This window comes from Sylvia atricapilla, chromosome Z, assembly GCF_009819655.1.
Source record: "Sylvia atricapilla isolate bSylAtr1 chromosome Z, bSylAtr1.pri, whole genome shotgun sequence".
NCBI lineage: Eukaryota > Metazoa > Chordata > Aves > Passeriformes > Sylviidae > Sylvia > Sylvia atricapilla.
The window spans coordinates 24,700,840-24,723,573 of NC_089174.1; the positions used below are offsets into that span (position 1 = coordinate 24,700,840).

At 39.3% G+C, this 22,734-nt stretch overlaps 1 protein-coding gene across 2 annotated transcripts; it reads right to left on the reverse strand.

Annotated features, from left to right (window-relative positions):
- Window positions 1-308: 308 nt before the first annotated feature.
- FEM1C (fem-1 homolog C) lies at window positions 309-21,321 on the reverse strand. 2 transcript variants are annotated; one of them, XM_066339701.1, is made up of 3 exons: window positions 21,203-21,321; window positions 19,929-20,656; window positions 309-6,513 (listed from the first exon to the last, which is right to left on the reverse strand). In XM_066339701.1, exons 2-3 carry the CDS (start codon window positions 20,470-20,472, stop codon window positions 5,204-5,206), a joined length of 1,854 nt encoding a protein of 617 aa, XP_066195798.1. In that variant the 5' UTR covers window positions 20,473-20,656; window positions 21,203-21,321; the 3' UTR covers window positions 309-5,203. The 2 variants fall into 2 exon arrangements, with proteins under 2 accessions (XP_066195798.1, XP_066195797.1); XM_066339700.1 differs by having other exon boundaries at window positions 21,193-21,305.
- Window positions 21,322-22,734: the final 1,413 nt, after the last annotated feature.

Sequence of the window (22,734 nt, forward strand, 5' to 3'; positions counted from 1 at the left end):
GTTACAAACTGAAAGTACTATGTTCACTCCCAGTTAACAGTATGACTAATGACTTTTTCTAGAAAGTGGGAAAATATTTTCTCCTGTATCATTCAGTTTAAGCCTTTTCTTTACATACCACTGAAATTTAAAAGCTTTACCACAATTTCACAGAAAGAAAGAGCATAAAACATGACCTTTTGCTTAAGGTACAATTCTTAATGATGGAAAGGTGAAAGATGCAGCATTCATGTTTAGCTACTCAACAGGAAAAGTAGTTTACCAACCAGTAATATCCAAGAAAAAACAGATATATACACTCGGACAGGTGTTCTCCAAAACATATTTTTAATGTAATCTGCATCTGGAGCCTAAAGAGAGTAGGAACAGAGAAATATGCTTGTTATTCCTTTTTTACATTACTGTTAAAGCTAAATTACTTCACGTAAAAAGGAAACTGCAATATTTCCATACATGGAGCTAGCCCTGCATAGGAAGTCTTTGCAATAGAATGGAACACAAATACAACATTATTTAAAACCAAACCAACAACAGCTTTTCGCTCTGCCCTCACTGAGGGCTCAAATAGTTACTTTTACACTCAAAGCCAAGAGCAGTCTAGTATGTCTCTCATCAAAATTACCAAAATTACTTTGAAGCATTAAATACCAGTTGGCATCACTGCAGTCACAGAAGGTAAAATTAGTGTTTAGTCTGCTTTTTCATGCTTCTTAACTTTTTAGAGTATAACAGTCATTCCACTCTATATTTCAAAGCATGAGGAAGCTATTTCAAGAGCAGCCATACCCTGCCACCGTCACCTTGCAACTGATACAAAACTGAGGACAGGCACACTTTTCCTCAAAAGGTTATCTAATTACAAATCCCCTTTAAGGATTTTGCTATAGCACGGCATTACTTTCTTTAAAGTAGTGTTTGTAAAAAATAGAGGTTAATTTTAACCAGTTGCAAAACAGTTGTTAAAAGACAGCTCTTTGTGGACTTAAAAAATACACAAGACTACTTCCTAGCCAGTGAGTGTTGTGACATATATATTGGAAACTAACTACAATGTTGCCTTGCATTTCAGAAAGTGTCTTTACACTGCACTTAACAGAACAGAGACACTGCAGACAGCTGGAATCTTGTTACCAGCCTAAGTGATACAAAAATAGGAATATAATTTTAGATTTTTTATGAGAATATTTTTTCATCTTCCTTACTGAAATACTTCAGTTGAAACTCACAACTATGAGAAGAAAAGCTGCTTTATGCACCTATCCCTATCCCCAAAAAATGTAACTTAGAGGCCTCAAAAAGCAAGGAGGTATCAGTTCCTTTGTCTCTAGGGGAGTGATACCTGTAAGCTGTTTAATCAATTTTAAACCTGTTTCATTCCTGCAGGGCATATAATTATTTCTGCAGTGTTTTCTGCATTTTTCTGTGTCAATAGCTCAGAAGCAGTATGTTTCATCAGAAAAAAAAAGGCAAAATAGGAAGAGAAGAGAAAAATTGTAAAAGAAGGAGCTAAAAATATTACAAAATTAAAATTAAGATAAATAAAACAGAGTAGTGTAAACACACAGGTCTAAATGCAAAGTGGCCATAATTGCATGAACTCATCTGCCAGGACACCTAAGTCCAAATTAATACTGGCAAGACAAGTATTCTCTTCAGCAGCAAGTTTCATCACCATGAAAAATTAAATTCAGCATGGAGGTGATAAATCCTTCGGACTGATGCACATCAGTAGATATTTAAACAGAAATTTGTGCAATAAATCAGCATAATAGCCTGGTCTGTTTCTAAAGAGCAGCTAACACAAGCCTTTGTTGTAGCAATATTCACTAGATTTACATAGAACTAATAGTGATACGCTTTCACTTTTGGGAATGCTTTCCATTTAAAAAATTGCTAACAATTAACAACTTTTACATTATATTTCTGGACTAATGAACACAAATCCTAGAATGATTTGGGTTGGAAGGGACTTTAAAGATCACCTCGTTCCAACCTCTCTGCCATGCGCAGAGACACCATCCCTCGGACCAGAGCCCCATCCAGCCTGGCCTTGAAACACTCCCAGGGATGGGGCATCCACAGGTCCTCTGGACTACCTGTGCCAGTGCCTCACCATATTCACAGTAAACAATTTCTTCCTTATATCTAAGCTAAATCTCACCCTTTTCAGTCTAAAGCCACTCCCCCTTGTCCTTTCACCCCATGACTTTTTACAAAGTTCCTCTCCAGGTCTTTTTTAGCCTCCTTTAGGTACTACAGGAAGGTTCTATAAGGTCTCTCTGTAGCCTTCTCTTCCTCAGGCTGAACAACCAACTAATAACGTCCAACCAATTTTAAACAGGGCAGTTATCAGTTATAAAGACAGAAATTTAAACTAAAATCATCAAAGAGCAGAACAGATTACAAAGTAAAAAACCCTAAAAATCCTTTGCTCTGTAACCTATACAAAAAGAATTATTTTTATGACTTGATGTATAATGTATTTCTAACATGGTATGATTTGCTCATTATCCCCACTTACAGAGCAGCAGAAAAGCATTAAAATGTATAAATTCAAAAACTAAACCACACATCCTCACAAATGAAAAGTTGAGTAGCATGTGTCCTAAGCACTACAAATCAAAGCAATTCAGTCAATTGACTAGAGTTTAGTCTTGTGTGATGCAAGAGAAACCTGCATCTAGGCCTGGATCAGCAACAGTGTGGCCAGCAGGATAAGGGCAGCCATTGTCCCCCTGCACTGGGCACTACCAAAGCCACACCTTGACTACTGTGTTTGGGTTTGGGTCCCTCACTACACGGAAGATATGAGGCACTAGAATGTGTCCAGGGAAGGGCAGTGGAACTGGAGAAGGGTTTGGAGCACAAGACTGATGAGAAGCACTGGAGGGAGCTAGGGTTGTTCAATCTGGAGAAAAAGAAGTTCAATAGAGAACTTAGGACTCTCCACAATTACTTGAAAGGAGGTTGTGACAAGGTGGGGGTTAGCTTCTTCTCCTGAGTAACAAGTGATATAACAAGGAGAAGTGGCCTGAAATTGAATTAGGGGAGATGCAGATTGGATATAAGGAAAAACTTCTTCATGGAAAGAGTGTTACACAATGTAACAGGCTGCCCAAAGGAAGCAGTTGAGTCACCATGGCTGGAGGTATTTGAAAGACATGTAGATGTGGCACTTAAGGACATGGTTTAGTGCTGGACTTGGCAGTGCTGGGTTAAGTGTTGGACTCAATGATCTTAAAGATCTCTCCCAACCTAAATGACTGTATGATTCTTGCAATAGTATACAACATAGACGTAGCAAGGGACAAAACGGTGAAAATTGCTTCAAAACAGCAACTCTGGTAGCGACAATACACAAAAAGCACAGCTTTCAATATATCTTTGCTTAAAAACATCCCCATAATTTTTGCAAAAGTGGCTAAACTAGTAGGCACCTGTACACTGCCATACACTGGCAGGAATGCCGAAACAGAACAAAAACAAGGAAGGGCTATTCTTACATGCTCCCAAGACAAGTTATTCCTCAAGTTCAATCACAAATGACAAAAATGTTCCAACATCAACTTAAAAATTAAAGTATTAAAAAGACCCTCCTAACCTAAGCAATTTGGATTCAAAATGTCTCTTATCTCTGACAAAGGCATAAAACAAGTTGTTGGATTCCTGGAACAAGAACTCCATAGGTACACTTACTGCCCATGACTGAGATAAACGTTAAGTCAAAAATACCCAATATGCTAGACGACTAAATTTGCAAGTAAACTGTATCCGACAGAAATTAATCTCACTTTAAGACATTTGTAGGGCTAACGTGCCATAATAAATCCTACTATTAATCAACAGTAAAGTGCTGAATTATATTAATTACCTGAATCGCACTCACATTTTATGATCTTCATTTATAGACTTCTTATCAAGTCAAAAGAGCCCTTTCTGTTGCAAAAGCTAAGCTGTTGTGCAAATATTATTAAAAATAGGTACTTTACTAGGAGCTATATACACAACAGAACTTCTGCTTTTGTTAAGTACAACTGACATAGTAGAGATGAAAAATCCATGCAAGTATTTATAAAGAACTTAAAATGAAGAAAAAAGGACACTGCTATAGAACTTTCAATACCCTGGCAAACAGCCACTTACTATACTATATGATGTCTAGATCTGGACTGATAAACATCATGCCATCAACATGCTTTAGTTTTCTTTTGTAGCTAAAGCTGATTTGCAGATTTTAAAGCAGAGCATATATTTGATCTATTCTCATAGAAGTGTATCATTAAGGTTTGAGGTTAAACTTTGAGCAAACTTCACATCTAGTCACAAAACCAGCACAAGCAAGATGTTAGTGCAGAGGGGAAGGTGTCAGTCGTACATCGTAAGGACTCTTCTCCTAGCTGCACAATGCAACAGAAAAATTTTCAGATTTAAGGTTCAAGTGGACTACAATCATAAAAAGCATAATTTTCTTCTCCCCAGTTTACAAAAAAATTTCCAGAGGCTCAAAATGAAAGCAATCTCAGTTACAGCAGTCAAAAAAAGTCAAATCCAAGTTTGGAGAGATGATAAGTAGCTCCAAGATTCATCATGCTATGAAGACAGCATTCTCAAGAGAGCTCTAAACAAATGGCAAAACAAGATTGGCATTTAAGTTGAAATTGGCCAACTGCTGCATAGAAATATGCTCACACACAACAGTCATGTTTAAGCCAGTGCATAGAGAAGATAAAAGCACTTATGGTACTTGCAAATGTTAACAAGTCCATACAACTTGCACAGTCTAGCAATGGGTCCATAGAAAAAGAAGAGTAAGAGTAGAAACACTCAAGCAAAACAAAACAAAATGAAAAGATGACCTTCCAACTGTATAAAATCCACATAACAGTTATAGTAAAAAGACATCAGTGGAAAATACTCAGTCCCAAACACCCAATAGGCAAATCAGACCAGAAAAGACAAGCCTTTGGCAGACAATTTAAAAAGTCTAAATATGGCATCACATTTCTAAATAATCCACAAAATATATTATATGGCATATTCATATTAAATACTGGGTAACCGACTCTGCAGATCTGATGCTAACAACACTAGCCAATAAGAGCAAAATTGAGCAAGCTAAGGGAACGCTGGTGTATCACAACAGTGCCCAAGGAAAATATCACCATGTCGTGCTTCAAAAACAGTACTCTGAAACGCCACACTATCATCTATGGAGCAAAACGAAGTTCTCTAGTTTTTCAGGGATATGTCCTGCGTAGGATATGTTATGACTCACTATTACACGAGCAGCAAGACACTGCAAAGTAGTATGATTTATGGGCTGGATTAAATTCTTTGCTATTTCCTTCTCATCCAGCAAATCACTAGCTGTTTGTTTACATGAGTTTGTGGCATCAAAATGTGAACCTGACTTGATAAGAAGATTCATGATGTCTGGATGGTTGTTCAGTGCAGCAATGTGTAATGGACTGTTGTTATCTGAGTCTCTGACATTTACATCAGCACCACATTCCACCAGGATAGCAGTAACTTGTAGAGAGGGGAATTTACAAACTGGGTAACGACCGACACATGTAGTATTATTGTCAACAGCAAGGTGAAGTGGACTGAAGTTATTCTTTCCTCTAGGCTGAAGCTTAAGAAACTTGTAAATAGTTTGCTTCTTAAAATGTTCCTGTTCTGAGCTGCAAGGTACTTTCTCCAACAAGCAAATTAAATGCAAAATGATGGAAAGGGCTTTGTTCAGCTGTATTGGATCAGGAAGACACTGGGTTTGTTTCATGGCTCGTTCTATTTCAAGAACGCTTTTGCACAGTATAACCATTAGATCATCAAAAGTGACAGTAGTGCCTAGCAGGCCTTTTGCCCTATCCTGAAGCATGAAGGAGAAAAGTTCAGCAAATGATAGCAAACTGCTAGCTGTCATAGGACTCAGCGGATCAAGATTGCTCTGCTGCATGTCCAAAGCATACTTCCATAAATTGATGCAACGCTTAAAGTTTCCGGAGTCCGCATACACAGCACCTCTGTATCTAATATAGTAGGATGTGTCTGGGTGAGAAGGACCAAGAATACGTTCTCTAATTAATAATGCTTGCATTCTCATTTCATCTGGGTCTGCAATAAGATTTTCTAGCTCTTCTGAGCTGTTTACCTCTTTAGCATAATCATAAGCCATAATTAGTGTTTGTGGCACAGGTTTGCTGAGGATATTAGTCTTATCACTGTATCTCATTTCCATAGCTCTTTTCCAGTATTTCAAAGCACCAAGCAGATCTCTCTTTTTGTCCACAAAAGTTGCTCCTAGAAGTTCCAGGGCATTTATGCGCTCAGCCTTACTAGTCTGTACATGCTGGGTCAGAAAGTCCACAATATTTGTGTGGCCAGTCACGCTGGCTGACAGAAGGGGAGTCATTCCATAACCATCCTTTTCCATTTTAGCACAATACTTGAGAAGCATCTTCATGATCTCCAAACTTCCAGATTCTGCACAGTCATGCAGTGCTGTATTTCCTGCAAGACAACAAACACAATAACAGAAATCGTATCAAATTACAGTCCAAATCTCACCATGCTAACAGTTAAAAAAAATAGTTTAATCCCCCCAAAAATTTATGGTTTTAAAATACGTTTTGTTTCCCCATTTACGTACTGTGAAAGCAAGGCTTGCCACACAGTTATGAAAATCAGAATGTTTGATATTAAAAAATTAAACAGGTTTAAGAAAAAACCCCAAACCAGAATTAAAATAGAATTCTTCACTACATAAAAGCACAGCAGTCAACAATTCCATTGTATTGAAAGTCAAGCAAACAGGACAGGAGACCTGTTTGATTGGACAGAGCACTCCTCTTGGAGCTCAGGAGGAAGAAAAAACTGTATTCTGTCTTCAAACAAGGTCAGGCTTTGCCGTAATTTAACAGAGTTGTGGTTCATATATTCAAGGGACAAGATGCAAAAGGCCAAAGTTCAATTAGAGCTGAAACTGACCAGTATTGTGTCAGACAACAAGAAGGGTTTTAAAGTACACTAGTAGCAAGGGGAGGTCTAAAGAAAATACCAGACTGATACTTACTTAAGATAGTCATCTGACTACTAAGGGTGAAGAAGCATGGAGACATTAAGTACTTTCCTTTGCCTCAGTCTTTAATGTCACAGATAAAATATCATCTGCCTGGTCCCCGGATTTAGAGAATGACTTCGGGAATAGTGACTTCCCACTTGTTAAGACACTTTTCAGGGACTAGCTGAGAAGCAGTTCACAAGTCCATGGGACCTGATGGGATTTATCTGAGTACTGAAAAAGCTCATGCTTCTTATGGCAGTACCCTTCTCCATCAGCTCCTAAATGTCTTGGGAGTCTGGGGAGGTCCCCACTGAAGAGAAGCTAACCAATGTTATTTCATCTTATAAAAAAGGGAAAGAGGGATTACCCAGGAGCCTACAGACCTGTTAGTCTCACCTCAACACTCAGAAAAATTTTGAAGATTATACTGAATGCTACTGTAAGGTATTTAAAGGACAATGCAATTATCAGGTACCATCAACTTGGGTTGACAAGGGAAAAGTCCTGTTTCAACTAATTTGATATCCTTCTAGAAATAAGGTCACCCATCCAGCAGATGAAGGGAAGACACTGGATGTAGGATTTGTGCCTTTTAGTGAGTTTTGTCTTTTTTGTCTTTCATATTACCCCTACAACATCCTTCTGGACAAGTTATCTGACTGTGGGGTGAGTAGGGTCAAGGTGCACTGGGTGTAGAACTGTCTGAAGGACAGAGCTCAAAGGATTGCAGTGAATGGGGCTACCAGTGGCTGGAGACAAGTCACCAGAGGTGCTCCTCACAGCTCAATTCTAGGACCAGGGCTGTTCAACATATTTGTCAATGACCTGGATGCAGGAGTTGAATGCCCCATTAGAGAGCCTGATGATGAGTCCAAACTGGGAGGTGCCGTTGACTCTCTCATGGGACAGGAGGACTTCCAGAAGGATCTACATAGGTTCGTGCACTGAGCAATCAGCAAGGGCATGAAATTTAGCAAAAACAGACACTGAACACTGCCCTGGCACTGAGTAACCCCTGGCACAAATATGAATTGGGAGTTGCTGGAGAGCAGCCCTCCAGAAAGGTGCTGGTGGGCAGCAGGCTCAGTGTGAGTCACTGGGGCAAACCCCACCAAGAGCTGAATCAAACATAGCACAGCCAGCCAGCCCACAGAGGCGATTATCCTGCTGTTCTCAGCACTGGCACTGCCTTCCCCAGAGTGCTGTGAGCAGTTCTGGGCTGCACAATTTAAGAAGGATGTAAAAGTCTTCAGATACACCCAGAAGACAGCAACAAAGTTGGTGACAGGGCTAGAAGTAATGTCCAGCGAGGAGCTGCTAAGGACTCTGGATATGTCGAGTTTGCAGAAACGGATGCTGAAGGATTATTATGCTGCTCTCTACAGCTTCCTGGGGAGAAGCAGAGAGGGAGGCCTCTTGGCATCCAGTGACAGGACACATGGGAATGGCTCAAAACTGTGCTAGGAGACATTCAGACTTGACATGAGGAAACTTCTTTGCTTCAAACACTGAGGAAGCTTTTTTTTATGAGGTCATTGATTCCTCAAGCCTGCCAGTATTTCAGATGCCTTTGGTCAATGTCCTCACTAATTTGATTGAATTTAGGTAAAAAATTGGTCAGGCAGCTGGACTAGATGATCACTATTCATATTCTATAATCCAACTGGAATAATTTATTCTATAAGGCATTTTTTTATCTTTTAAGTATGAAACAAAAACTTAAGATGGTTACCTCCATGTTGCTTCAATTTTCCCACTTCCCTCGTTAACTTTTCCTTCTTCTCAATCTCCACATCATCAAAAAATAGTTGAATCTGTATGATAATTAAAGCTGGGCTAACCCAGTATTGGCTTTGTTTTCACCTACACTATAGTTCTTCCTCTCTTCACCTACCATCTCTTTTGATTTTCATGTTTTGTTGAAGAAATGACTTTACTCCATGGAAAACATCACTACAGACCCTTCATCTCAGCTGGGACCTTTGAGACTGCTCGTACATTCTAAAGGAGCAGGATATTTTTTCCAGTGAATGTATAATCCCAGACAATCTATTCTTAATACTTTCTTAGGCCTTTATCTTAAGTCCCATCTTAACCCCTCTGCTCCTCTTGTTACAATTCCCAAAGACAAGAATGAAAAAAATGTCCTCAACATATAATATACAGACATCTATGTTATAAACAACTTTTGATTACATGGAGATTATTTTCCATTAGCATGATACTGCATAGTCTTTTATATTTAATGGCATACTGGTTCTGATGCCATGTGGGGAAGTTTCTAGTAAGCACTAGTGCCACCTGTTTGAAAATACTCACAGAAAATCAGAAAGTAAGTATTGGATACCACAGCTAAATATCTATTTGGCTGCAACTATATGGATGGTTTTGCTTAACCTCAGAATACTTGACTGGAGCAAAAGGAAAAAAATGGAGACAAACTCTCCAGGCCCCTTCCTAACATAACCAAGTCTCTAATGTAGTTAACTGCCTTTAAAACCACACAATTTAGACCTACCCTTTTTTTTTATATAATATATTATACATATCGCAGACTTAGGTATAGAAGCTTCACACAAAATTAATTAATAAAGTTCATGTTAATATCTACCTTACAACCTGAATAAGATTTCATATATTGTTAGCTTGGTAAATTCAGTTAACTGCTCATCAGATCATCAGTTTCTGCTACACTGCTAGCAAGTTTCCACACTCAAAAAGGACATCTCTTATTATAATGGCTGTCTGCTCATTCCTAGTAATAAGATTGGCTTTTAAAAGTTAAAACAGTTTCAGGAAACTTCCTTATTTCTATTTTTGGTAGGCTTATGTTTTAAATGCCAACAATACAGTGATACAGAGTGGGTCTTGCTCTTGTACTTCTAGTCTCTAAGTAAACTACTCTGGATTAGGAAAGAAAGCACTAGAAATCTTCAGGTCATCTGAGGGATAAGAGTATATTTATAAAGTCTACAGCTCCTATTTATCTTCATACACTTCAATTTTTTCCAGACTCTGATATCTAGAATGCACACTTCCCTCTTTATACTGAAGAATTTCATTAATGAAACTCTAATCAAAAGCATGCCTGAGATCTGCTTTAAAAGCCTAACACTGTATGGAAATAAATTTAAATTAAAAGTGAAGTCTTTCCACTAATACATTCTTTCTGCCAGAAATGTGTTGTTTACACTGGCTTAAATATGGCAAATTCTAAAGCAAAACATCAAATTCATACATATTTAAGTTTATAAGAAACAATATTTCATATTTATTAAAACCACTTCAGAAATAATAAATACATCCCATTCCCAACTCAATTCAAAGAACTTAATGTAGGTCTACACAAACAATTTTGACACCTTGTAATTTTTTACATAGGTGACTTCAAAGCACACTTATCTCCTTTCTAACAAGGCACAGTAAAAGTAAATAAAGTCTAAGAAAAGAAAAAAAAAAACCTCCAGGAAAGCAAAATTCAGAAATGTCTGGTCAAACCATAATTATTTTCAGCAGCAGATCCAGACCCTTTAGGTCCACAATGCAGACCTCTATTCTGTGTTTTATATTAGCAGATTATCACATAGCAGCTTTATCTTCTGTCAAGCCAAGACACAAAATGTTTGTCTAATGCTTTGCAAGATTTGGCAGAAAAAAGACGTAGAGACTTCAAGATTGTTTAGATGAATATTTGCTAATGGGCACTAGGCATTTTGCCGTGGTTTCCTCACTACTATCCCAAACATCCACTCTTCACTCCTTCTCTCCTTATCTTTCAGTTATCAAAGCTTCACACATAAATTGAACTCCTGCTTCTTCCTGAAACTATTTTGTGAACCATGTGAAAAAGAACCCACAGCACATTTTAAAGCCTCTTCAACGGTCATAATTCCATCAACTAGAAAAACATCAATAACAGAAAAACTGAGTTATCCATAACAAACTGAATTTCAATCCAGGCCCAGCAGACGCCAAAATTTAGCTGTCACACTAATCAAATTCAGGCAAAAGATGAGGAAAAAGTTATTTTCTAAAGCTTATGACTCAGGTTTTTGCAATTATACCGAAGTTATAAACATACTTTATCCCCTGAACTTTAAGTGCAAAAAAAAATAAACATACTTTATCCCCTGAACTTTAAGTGCAAAAAAAAAAAAAAAAAAAAAATTTAAAAGCCCATAATATATACTAGAGTGCTTTGTTTATTGACAGTGAACGTAACTTTCAAAATATGCTTCTCCTGAAACATTTACTAACAAGTAAACTGAGGACGAGATCCCAATACCACGTGGCACATGAAACTACCCAGGAATCAAGATTCATAAAGCTTAATCTAGTTCATACAAAGAGAAGTGATTTTTTGCCTTTCTAATACCTCAGGCAACTTTTAACATTAATAGCACTAAGTGAGTTACAGGTCTGGCCATACTACAATCTCTACTGAGAATAACAAAACTTTCAATTATAGGAGTAGAGATTTAAGCAAATTTAGGTGGAATGAAAGTTGGCAGATTTGGAATACATAACTTATCAACTATAATTTTCTCTGTCTTTATCTGATATCACAGACCAGAAAACTATCAACATGCCAACTGAGAAAGGACACGACCCTGACATTCCTAAGAGAGGAAGATGTCAAAAGCAGACCTATATTCAAACTCACCAATATACATACACTTTACTCTTTTTGCTATGCTGCTGGAAGTCTTTAAAATGAGACTACAGCAGTCAATCCAGAACTAAAGAATGGCTGGTCCCTCAGAACATCTTCAGTTCTGCATTTATTGGTAAAGGCAAAACCAGATGCACATGGCCGAGCCAGAAGTTAACACAGCTTTTTCACGGTGTACTCAGTTCCATACACTATCCTTCACAGCAGAGCTCTGCAACTGGCAGGTGTTTCTAACTTCAAGTAAGTATCTTTAATATATTTTTAAAATAGCAATACAAAAGCATATTAAAGGCAAATAAGCTAAAAGGTATCAGTAACATCAAAGTTCTTACTATTGTTTAATAACTATTACTATGTATTTTGCTAGCTTTGACAACTGCAACAGTGCCAGCTATGCATATTACATACTGCAGATCCATCACCATGCAATGCTGCTTTTGACACTTTTTTATCAATCTCCATGCATACACACTATGACTGAAAAAAATCCACAAAAAATAAGCTTGGCCACTGTCCAAGTAATCTCAATCCAGCAGCCTGTATACCATTAATTTATAATGGAGCTATGTAGAACATATAGATATGTGCTTAAGACTCCAAGGAATTTCACTGCTCTTTTCAACTGGATGCCCTAAATTTGAAATTATTTAGGTTCTTTTATTGATATTAAAATTACTGATTTCAGTTAAAACAGCCTATCAGAAGTGGTGTCATTTTTCAGTTATTTATACAGTGGTCCTTAGAATTAAAATAACTACATCTTAAACTATGCCATGTATAAACTAATAATGCGACACCACCACTACTAATTTTTAGTGGCTGCACCTCAATGAAGTTTGATTGGATTGCACAGATAGAGCAGTGGGAAGAATACTTCACAAGAAACACAAGTTTCCATGGAAAAGTGCCTAGGAGTAGACAGATAGTTGAGAGTTGCCAACTTAAAAAAAACCCCAAACATGAATCCCAACCTTAAGAAATAACACTGCCAGCCCTCTACACCTAGCAAGTAACAACTGTTAAATTTGAAGAAGAATTTGAAAGAAATATGGGACCTGCCTTAATGTGTAAATCAAAGGCTAGACATCAACCACAAATTGACCAGGAACTGAACAGTTAAAAAAATAGAGAAAATCAACCACTATTCTGTGAATTAACTCATCTGTTTCAAAACATTACATTGTATAATTACATAGTGATTGTATCGTCTACAGTGATAAGTGGTGGCTGAACACAATTCAGCAGTTAATTCAATTTTTGTAACATTATCTATTAAGAAATAAGAAAACAACATTATATATATTGTTGTATTACGAAGGGAAAAGGCAAGAAAAAAGCAAAAGTAATTTGAAAGTCATTCTCTTTGATAAGCAATGTTCCAAGAGACACATATGATAGTGTTGGTCAAATTAAAGTAATTTTTTAAAGGTGGGAATGATTATTTCAAAGTAGGCTTCATTTAATTTTTTTTAAATCAATTTTTAATTGTAAATGGCCCCCAGGAATTTAATCGCTTATCAAGGATAGCTAATGTTACCACAATATGGAAAACTCTTTGCACAGACAAAAAACTGGACTGCAGATGGTTCTAGAAGTCCTCATACTGCTCTGCTAAATATTGAGTGTTACTATATTGTATTGCTAATACTGCTTACACACTGCTTCTGTCTGTATAAAACTTAATATTCACATTATCTAATAACTTCCTCTTATTAAAAATAGTAAAAAGAAACAGAACAACCACAACTCCAGTCCCTCCAAATCTTGCAAATATATAGAAAAAAAGTATGGGTAGTTGGCGTTTTATCTTCACATTTTATTCTTTTGTTAACAGGACTTCTTTAAATGTAGTTACGAACACTTCAGAAACACTTCATGTATCACAGACCTACCTACCCAGTGTTTCCAAAAAGCTTACTGGAGTGGGGGTGGGTACCCAAATTCATAAGGAGGGCAGGCCTTTCTACATCAGAAGCAACTAATTCCCAAAATAGACTGATAGCTTGTGACAAGGGAATGAAAGAAAATGAAGTCATGACACAGAAAGTGATTTGACTTGATTTGCAACCAATTAAGTGCATCCACTTCCTAATACTTTCAAAATGCTTTGACAAATTCCCATGTTGTATAAAACTTACATTAAAACTTAACACCAATCTGATTTTCTATCCAAGATCATTAAAAACAAAAGAAAAATGTATTTAATTTAAATGACTGACCAGTGTGTAAAATTAATGGCCTGTATATATTTTTGCAGCCTTACAAATGAATTGATCACTTTTATAAAGTGAATTTTTTGATGCAACATGCTCTTCTTTTGCTATCATAGCACTTGAAATAATTCAGTCTTCCAAGAGTCTTTATTGATTTAAAAGTATTGCCAGTACAAACATGGACAGTGCACAAGAAAACTGTTATACATCCTAATGCTTAGTATGCATAGCAAATAAAAACTAAATGTCTTTCCTTCAAGAAACTAACTAAAAAATGCAAAGAATTGCTAATCTCAACAATTGATTTTAATCTAATTTCCATATGCTGTAAGGGAGTAATTGCTGTCTTGCTTACGGAAGTACTTCATGAGAACATGTACTATCAAGATTACTAATTATTAAATGAGTAACAGCATACTGTTAATAATTTAATTTCAACAAGAACTTTTTAGTTAGAATTAAACTTAAACTGCCTCTTAATCTTTCTTATTTAACTTACAGACATTCCTCCTTAAATTCAGTTACCATACACAGTCAAATACAAAATATCTACAAGTTTCAGTGCCCTGTACCATGTACTATCTACCAAACAGGAGAAAAAAAAGGTAAACATCCCCCCTCCCCGGGAAAAAAAAAGGCCACCGCACATTTTTAGAGCAAGTGTTTATTCACAGGGAAAAAAAGCAACACCACCAAGCGAAATAACCAAGCAGAAATAAAACCCAAGGACCCTTGTTTTGGGTTTTTTTTACTCCCTCCCTGCCCCCTCAATAATTTTGTGAACCTTGGCAACCAGGGAAGACATACCCCCTCAGAAGAAAACAAACCTGTCAAGACTCCTTAATGTTTACTGCACAAGAAGATTAATAATTTTTAACACATACCAGACCACACTTGTCATAAAGGAAAGAGCATGACTTTCTACAACTCCCCTACTTCTGGGTCTGCCGTGTCTATAGAAGATTTTTCCGTTAACCAGCACGTTTGAGTGTTACACCTTCCAGTACCCTTACAAACAAAAATACTGAAATGCACTAGCCCTTAGTGCAGTACCCATAAAGACAGAGGTTTGTATGCTTCTATACTTCCCAAAATGAGGAAACAAAGTCAACAAACCTTGTTTACCATATTATTTTGCAAAACTATCAACTACCGTGCCAGCGGAATTTAGGAATCACAGTATTATTTTTTTTAAAATGCAATCAAACACTCCTGTGATCGTCTCAAGGGACAACTAAGAGAATACCTAGTCCAGCATTTCTTAGAAAGCAATTTTGATTTTCTAATACTCCAGAGGAGAAAAACCAGTCTTTAGGCTTGCTGATGAGGCTGTTAACTACTGAAGGCAGGCAGAGTTGGTGAAAACCACTAACAAAACCGCAGGAAGCAGCTTGAAGAGAGAGACCACATACCAAGCTATACTGAGCAATGTTTAGGTAAAACACCTGCCTTTCAAGCACGTATGTCGAAAAAAGGTTAGAATTCCCTTGCATTAGGGAACACCCACCCTGGCTACCAGCACATGTATACTTTATCTATAATCTAACCCATTAATTGCTGAAAAATTTGGTTTTTCCCCTTCCTTTCTGCAAATCTGACAGAGGAGAATAAAGTATAATACAAACTATTAAAATGTGCCCTGCAAATTTTAAAAATCTAGGATCTTAATTGTCCTGTCTGGAATTGAAGCAGAAGTATAAAAATTTGTTACAATCTGTCTGAAGGAAAAATAGTTCTATTGGGAAGCTTACATGAAATATTGTACCTTAACTAAAAAAAATCAAAGACAGTCCCAAAGAGCCCAAATCTGTAACCTGGAATCTCTAAAATGACTGACACTTGTATTAAGAGAATAAGCATTTCCCTGCTGACACATCACCGAATGAAGACTGTGCACAGAAACACATCAGTGAAACAGTGTATTTGAGAATGCAATAGTCGGTTCTGAAGGTAATAGTACAGTAGCACCACTCTAATAACAAATCACTTGCGGGCTTCACAATGCAGCAGAACAGAAAACACCATGCATCTGACATGAGCATGCTCCTCATCTAGCACAGAGACAAAACTGTGCTTCATTTGCGGTTTTAGTTTTAGGATTCCACCTCCCGAAAAAAATTGTTTCTGCTATTCTAACATTATCCACACTCTTCCTGCTTTTAGGAACCACATAACAATTTGCCATCTGAGAGAACATTACCTACAAGTGAAACTCATTAAACTTTATATTTAATTTGCAGCTTCTTAAACGAGGAGTTGTTCTGCTGATTTCAGCTGGGATAGAGTTCATTTTCTTCACAGTGGGTGGTATAGGGCTGTGTTTCGAATTTGTGCTCAACACAGGATTGATGTATAGGGATGTTTTGTTATTGCTGAGCTGGGCTTACACAGAGCTAAGGCCTTTTCTGCCGTTTGTACTTCCATGCTGGCGAGGAAGTTGGGAGTGTATGGGAGGTTGGGAGGAGACACAGCTGGGGGAGGTGACCCCAAATGACCAAAGGGGTATTCCAGACCGTGTGACATCCTGCTCTGTACATAAAGCTGGGGGGAAGAAGGAGAAAGGGGGAAACATTCTGAGAGATGATGATGATGTTTGTATTCTCAAATAAGCACTACCCACGATGGGTCCCTGCTCTCCTGGAGATGGCTGAACTGCCCATGGGAAGCAGTGTTTCCCATCTTTGTTTAAATCTTTGTTTAGCTTTGCTTTTGTGCACTGCTTTTGTTTTCCCTATTAAACTGTCTGTATCTCAACCCACAAGTATTCTCTCCCTGGTCTCACTGGTGGGGGAGTGAGCAAGCAAGTGCCTGAGGGCTGGCTGCTGGCTATCATCAAACCATGATAGTACACTGGAGAAAGCTACAAATCAGAGACAGTGGTAAATTAATTCACTTTGTGAAATATTGCTTCGGCTGCTTCCTCTCTACAGATATCTTTGCTGTTTTCCACAATTACAAAATAATAAACCTCATCCACCCTTCTTACCCCACCTATAGTTTGTCCCCCATCACTTACACTGTTCATGTAAACTATTTTTCTAAATCCTTGGCTTACAGTTCTGCGGCCTAAATTCTACAAAGAAGTTCAGGGAAACTGTGGGAAAGTTCAGATCTGCAAAACAGTAGAAACAAATACCACCAAAGGCTCACATTTTAAATTCAGAATCACTGGCCGTCTTTCACAGTTGAGGACTCATCTACACAAACATGCTTCTTCAGCATCATCTACCACACCACACTGCCAGACCTACACTTCACCTCACTCAACTTAGTGTAGCACCTTACCTGACATGCTCTGAAACCTCTATGAACATCTTAATTTCCTGGCTGTACTTCCGTACTTTTGTAACTTTTTCAAGAACTTCTGAATTTCCATAGTTGAAAACACAGCTGTGGCATTCTGCATTTTAGAAGCAGGATTTCACCACACATTTTTACCTATTCTGTCATGCATTTAGATGCAAGTGAATGTACATATTTCTTCCTATCAAAGTATTCAGATTTTTCCCTGGAAACTGTCAACATCTTGAAACATTTCGTATCTATCCATTCATGAGGTTTAAAATGGGTATTAAGTTCTATCTTGCAATATGAAAATCGAGTGGAAAGCCACAAGATATAGGTCAAGTAATTCTGCCCCCACCCTTACACAAGCTCTAAGAATAAGATCTGAAAAAAGATCTATAGTAATCTCCCACAATAGCAACTCTACTGAAGTTACATAGTTCTACTCTTATAAGGAGCATTGCAATTTTAAATGCAACAGGGCTCTTTGCATCTTTCATGGAACAATAGGCTTCTCTATATATGGTCCAGGAAGGAGCCTGTCTATAAAGAATTCACATACAAAGGATTTGCTGCTCAGGAGCAGAACAGTCAGGTGCTCTGTTACCTTCCTGCTACAAGCACAGGACACACTATCTAGGACATAGCAGGGAGGAGCAGAAACTGAAAATAATACACAAGACTCTTTGAGGGCGAGGATAACAGTATAGAATTAATCCATAAATAAATTTAAAATCAACAGCATTTCAGAAAAAAAAACAACAACAACCCAACTGAGGAAGAGGTTACCTGCTGAATCTCACCCACTGTGACAATACTTTCAGCTACCAATTTTCCTCAGTTCTTCTGCCTTTCCACAGATGACTTTCAGGGTTTATAGTACTTGCTTGCTTGCCTTACCTCACCACTGCTTATTTATTAACTTCAGAGATCTTCTTTAAGATACCAAAAAGTATGCTCCTGTCCTACCAGAGGGGATTTCCACACATTACTAACAGATAGCTATTATGTACACACATTATGTACACATGACAGTCTGAAGTATAAAATGAGTTTTAATGAGGTGAACCATATCCAATCCAACTTCTTTCATTAAAGATCATTTATCTACCTCAAGAACCTGTGCCTAGATGCAAGTCACACAGAAACTAAAGGAAGTAGAAAGGAATTAAGATAGTAATTGACAGCACTGAGAAAATCCTCAGTCAGTTAAACGATGACAAATAATACCAATTCACTAATAAAGTGAATAAAAATGACGAGTAAGGTAAAGCCTCTCCACCAACACAAAATGAGGGCGAAAAAGAGCTGCAGAATTGCATCCTTTCCCCTATTAAATCAAATATTTAACAGCATTGCTTGGTTCACACCTATCATATAAAGGGATAGTTTAAAAGTAAACCCGAAGTTTTCAGCTGCTTACACACTTTATATTTAGCCTGTATTCCGAGAACATTATTTGCAAAAATGACATTTTTATCGCACCACAAGTCCATGATGATTCATAAGCAACCTCAAACCCTTACAAAGGAAGATTTATTTTGCTCTACCCACCTCCATGACAAATCTGTAGTTTAGCTTTCTTTACGCTAAACCCACATATTTGCATGATTTGCTGAAAAAAGGCGTATTTAACCAAGCAGCTTTTCTAAAGATTACTCTCAAATTTGATATTTGCGAGCATCATACAACAATCTAGACACAAAGAATATTTTTAACACAAACAACTGGAAGGTACAGTATACAGTTACAAACGCAATTAGCCTGGAAAACGTAGTAGAAGTGTTATGCTACAAAAACAACTGTTAGCAGATTAGTATTTATATTGATATGTATTAAAAAAATCCCAAACCTGAAACATAATCCTGGCTCAGTCAGATAAAAAATTAACTCTAACTTGCAGTAACTGGTGTGCTTTTCAGGCTAATATCACAACAAAATACGAGTCTGATACGTTATAAAAAAAATAGATATCCAACTAATTGTAATCACAGGAAAAAAGCCAGCAGCCTTCACTTTTTGTAGTAACACCAGAGCAACTGTAAAATGGGTTTGAGATCTGTGAGCCACTGCAAGTCCTTCTGTTGAGACCAGTCACCTGCATCTTCATTTCTTTAATCCTAATATACATTTTTGTTTACTAACATTGGAAAAGGTACAAAATTACTCCAGTAATCTGGAGGGAGTAGGTGAACAGCAAAGTGGTTATTCATTTTCCAACGCAGAAAGTGATTTTTCTCCTTTATGTGTATTTCCTTAGATCAGACTTACTGGCACAGATTGGTTTTATGTACAGCACACTTGATTTGTTAAGAAATAGTAAAAAAATCGAGAATACAAGCTCATGTATTTGAATATGTTGCTAGACCAACCTGCTACCCAGAGTGGCTCTCAGCAAGTTTATTAGCTTTTAACACATGCGTAAATGTGACATTTCATATGACTAAATCTCTCAAGAATTAGGGATTTAAGATCAAAATGTACCAATTTAACACAAAATTTTATAATCTATGTTAAAAAAGAGTAAATTAAAAAGAAAACATAAAAATATATGTTTTTATTATACTATAAACACTTTATATCTTGCGTTTGATGAGAACAGAAGAATATTTTTTTGGATGTCAGACTCCTAAAGATCTAAATGAGTAACTTTACCTCTATTTACCACAATGAAAGCGAAAACCTAACTTACCTTTGACACTTTTTCTGTTCACATCAGCTCCTTTTTCAAGTAAATACTGAGCAATCTCTTTGTGGCCTTTGTAACATGAGATCATCAAGCACGTATGCCCGTGACGGTTTGATACTTCCAGGTCTGCTTTGTGCTCCACAAGGTATTTGACTATTTCCAGGTGACCATCAAAGCAGGCTGCTCTAAGCGGCGTCGAATTTGTCAGCGTTGTGTTGTTGACAGATGCACCATGATCCAAGAGACACTGAACAACCTTCAGGTGGCCGGCGGCTGACGCTGCCCACAGTGGCGGAGCCCCCTCAATAGTCTCACCATCAAAATTCACCGAGCCACCAACCTCTATCGAGGCAGAGCAACGGTCCAACAAGTACTCCACCATGTCGAGGTGACCATAGCGGGCTGCCATCAGAAGCGGTGTGGCACCATTGGTTTTTTCTGACATTAGTTGGGCCACCTCTTCTCTGGTTTTGCTCGCCAGCAGCTTGGAAAGGAGCCGCAGCTTGCCATCACGAGCTGCATTGAAGACTGCTGTCTTTAGATCCATTTAGTCTGTACCTCTCTGCTTCCTGATGGATATACACCTGTCTTTTTCAGCCAAGAGTTTATTGGAACTGCTTAGCCCAAACAGAATGTCCCCAGCTTCTTGTCAGATCCGTTTCATCCAGACAGAACAACATGGAGACCTCGAACAGGGTCCTGACGAAGGGCAGGCTATGCTTATCACAAATCTGCAAAAGGAGAATTCTTGATGTTTTCACCTCCTACTTCGCAAACAAGCAACCGCATTGTTTTTCCCCACGGCTACACCCAAACAAGTCGCTGTTGTGGCGCGCCGGTGTCCAGCTGCATTCCTCGGGACTCTCCCGGGCCGCGCGGTGGCCCCTGAGGAAAGCTACGGGGCACCCCAGGAGGGGTTTGATCCTACCAGCGCGTTTTCCATACCAGAACGATCCTCTTCGCCTTCATTCCTCCATGAGCTGCACCCCCGACTCGTTTCGAGGCGTATCCCAGGTATAGAGCCCCCGGCTCCCGTCGAACACCCGCAGACACGCACCTCCAGGGCAGCCGGGCGGGGAAGGCGACGGTCGCACTCCAGTCAAGCCCTGGGCGGCGGGAAGAGCCCAAGCCCTCCGCTGGCCGCACGACCGGACCCGCTGCGCCCAGAGCCCCGGCGGCCCCATCCCCCTCCCTCCTTTCCCTCACAGCACCCAACCCCCGCGGCCGCTCGGAGCCGGCCGGAAAGGCCCGCCAAGCCGCGCTTTACCTTCCTTTACCTTCCCGTGGCGCTCTGCACCGTCTCCCGCCGCAGCCGCCGCCCTCAGAAGAACGCGCCCGCCGCCGCTGCCCGCGCTCCGTCCGGCACTTCCATGACAGCCGGGCCCCGCCGCCAGGGCCGGCCCTGCGCAGGGGGCGGGGCCGTCCTGTTGCGACCAATCAGAGCCGCATCCCGCGCGCCTGGGGGCGGGACTACGCAGCCGCTGGAGGGCGCCTTGCGGTCGCAGCGGGGTGCTAGGGGGCGCCAGAGGGCAGCAGCGCGGGTGGCGCGGGGCTGCGGAGGGCACGAAGGTCCCACAGAATCCCGCAGAATCCCAGAGAATCCCGCTGAGGTACTTGGAGAAGGCGCTTCACAGACGCGCCGTGGGCTTTGTACGAACACGTCTGTGCTGTATACCGGCAGTGCCGGGGGCCGTCCTGTGCTCCGGAGCCAAGGGGGGCCAAGGAGCTGCCGGAGAGGGTCGCTGGAGGCCACAACGCTGGTTTGGCATCGGGAGTATCTCCCGTATACGAGGAGAGACTGCGGGAGCTGGGCTTCTGTAGTGCAGAGAAGAGAAGACTGAGAGGCGATCTCATCAATGCATATAAATATCTCAAAAGCTGGTGGCAGGCTCTTTTCAGTAGTGCCCATCGGTAGTACGAGGAGCAATAGCCATAAAATACGACCCAGGAAATTCTACCTCAGCATGAGGAAGAACTTTACACTGAGAGTGGCAGAGCACTGGAACAGGCTGCCTAGTGAGGTTCTGGAGTCTCCCGCGCTGGAGACATTCAAAACTCCCCTGGGTATATTCCCGTGTAACCTTGCTGGAGATGACCCTGCTTTGGTGGGACGGTTGGATTGGATAATCTCCAGAGATCCCTTCCATCCCTAACTATTTTATGATCCTGTGATTCTGTACATATATGCTTCATGAATTAAAAAAAAAAAAAAAAAAAAAAAAAAAGTCCAATTTTGCAGCACAGAGGATGCACTGGCTCTGGATAATGTTGCTGTTTGGTGCAAAATTTGCTTTTCTCGCCTGAGACTGTACATGGCTTGCTACAGACTTAGGATGTAGCATTTACTGTGCATTCCTATGCTAATAGAAAGGGAGAAAAATCCTAAAAGAGCTGCACCTGAGCGAGGGAAAATAAATTATTTCACAACCAAGTATGTTATCTGGAAGTCTCAGAAAGGACCACACACAGAAACAAACTCAGAGAAGGCTCATAAGCATTAATGGGCAGTAATTAGGATATAAATTAGAAATGCAATCTAGTAGCTTTCCCACTTAAAAAAAAAAAAGGGGGGGGGCGGGGAGGGGGAAAAAAAAGGGAGAGAGAAAGAAAACCAGTTCAATTTGTAATTTTATGTACAAAAGCAATGTATGAGAGGCTGAGTGGCCTTTTGTCCCTTTGTACCCGGTGCTGGCAAGATGGTGCACAGGCTGCTGGTTGTTTTATCTGCAAGACTTAGAAGAAGATACATAAGATACATAAGATACATAAGAGTGAAGCCATTAAAATTTTTAAGAAAGTGGTGGTATTT

Coding starts and splice junctions, on each gene's coding strand:
- FEM1C (XM_066339701.1), bottom strand. CDS start 20,472: ATGGATCTAAAGACAGCAGTCTTCAATGCAGCTCGTGATGGCAAGCTG. Junction 6,514..19,928: donor GAACAGAAAAAGTGTCAAAG/GTAAGTTAGGTT, acceptor GTTGTCTTGCAG/GAAATACAGCACTGCATGAC.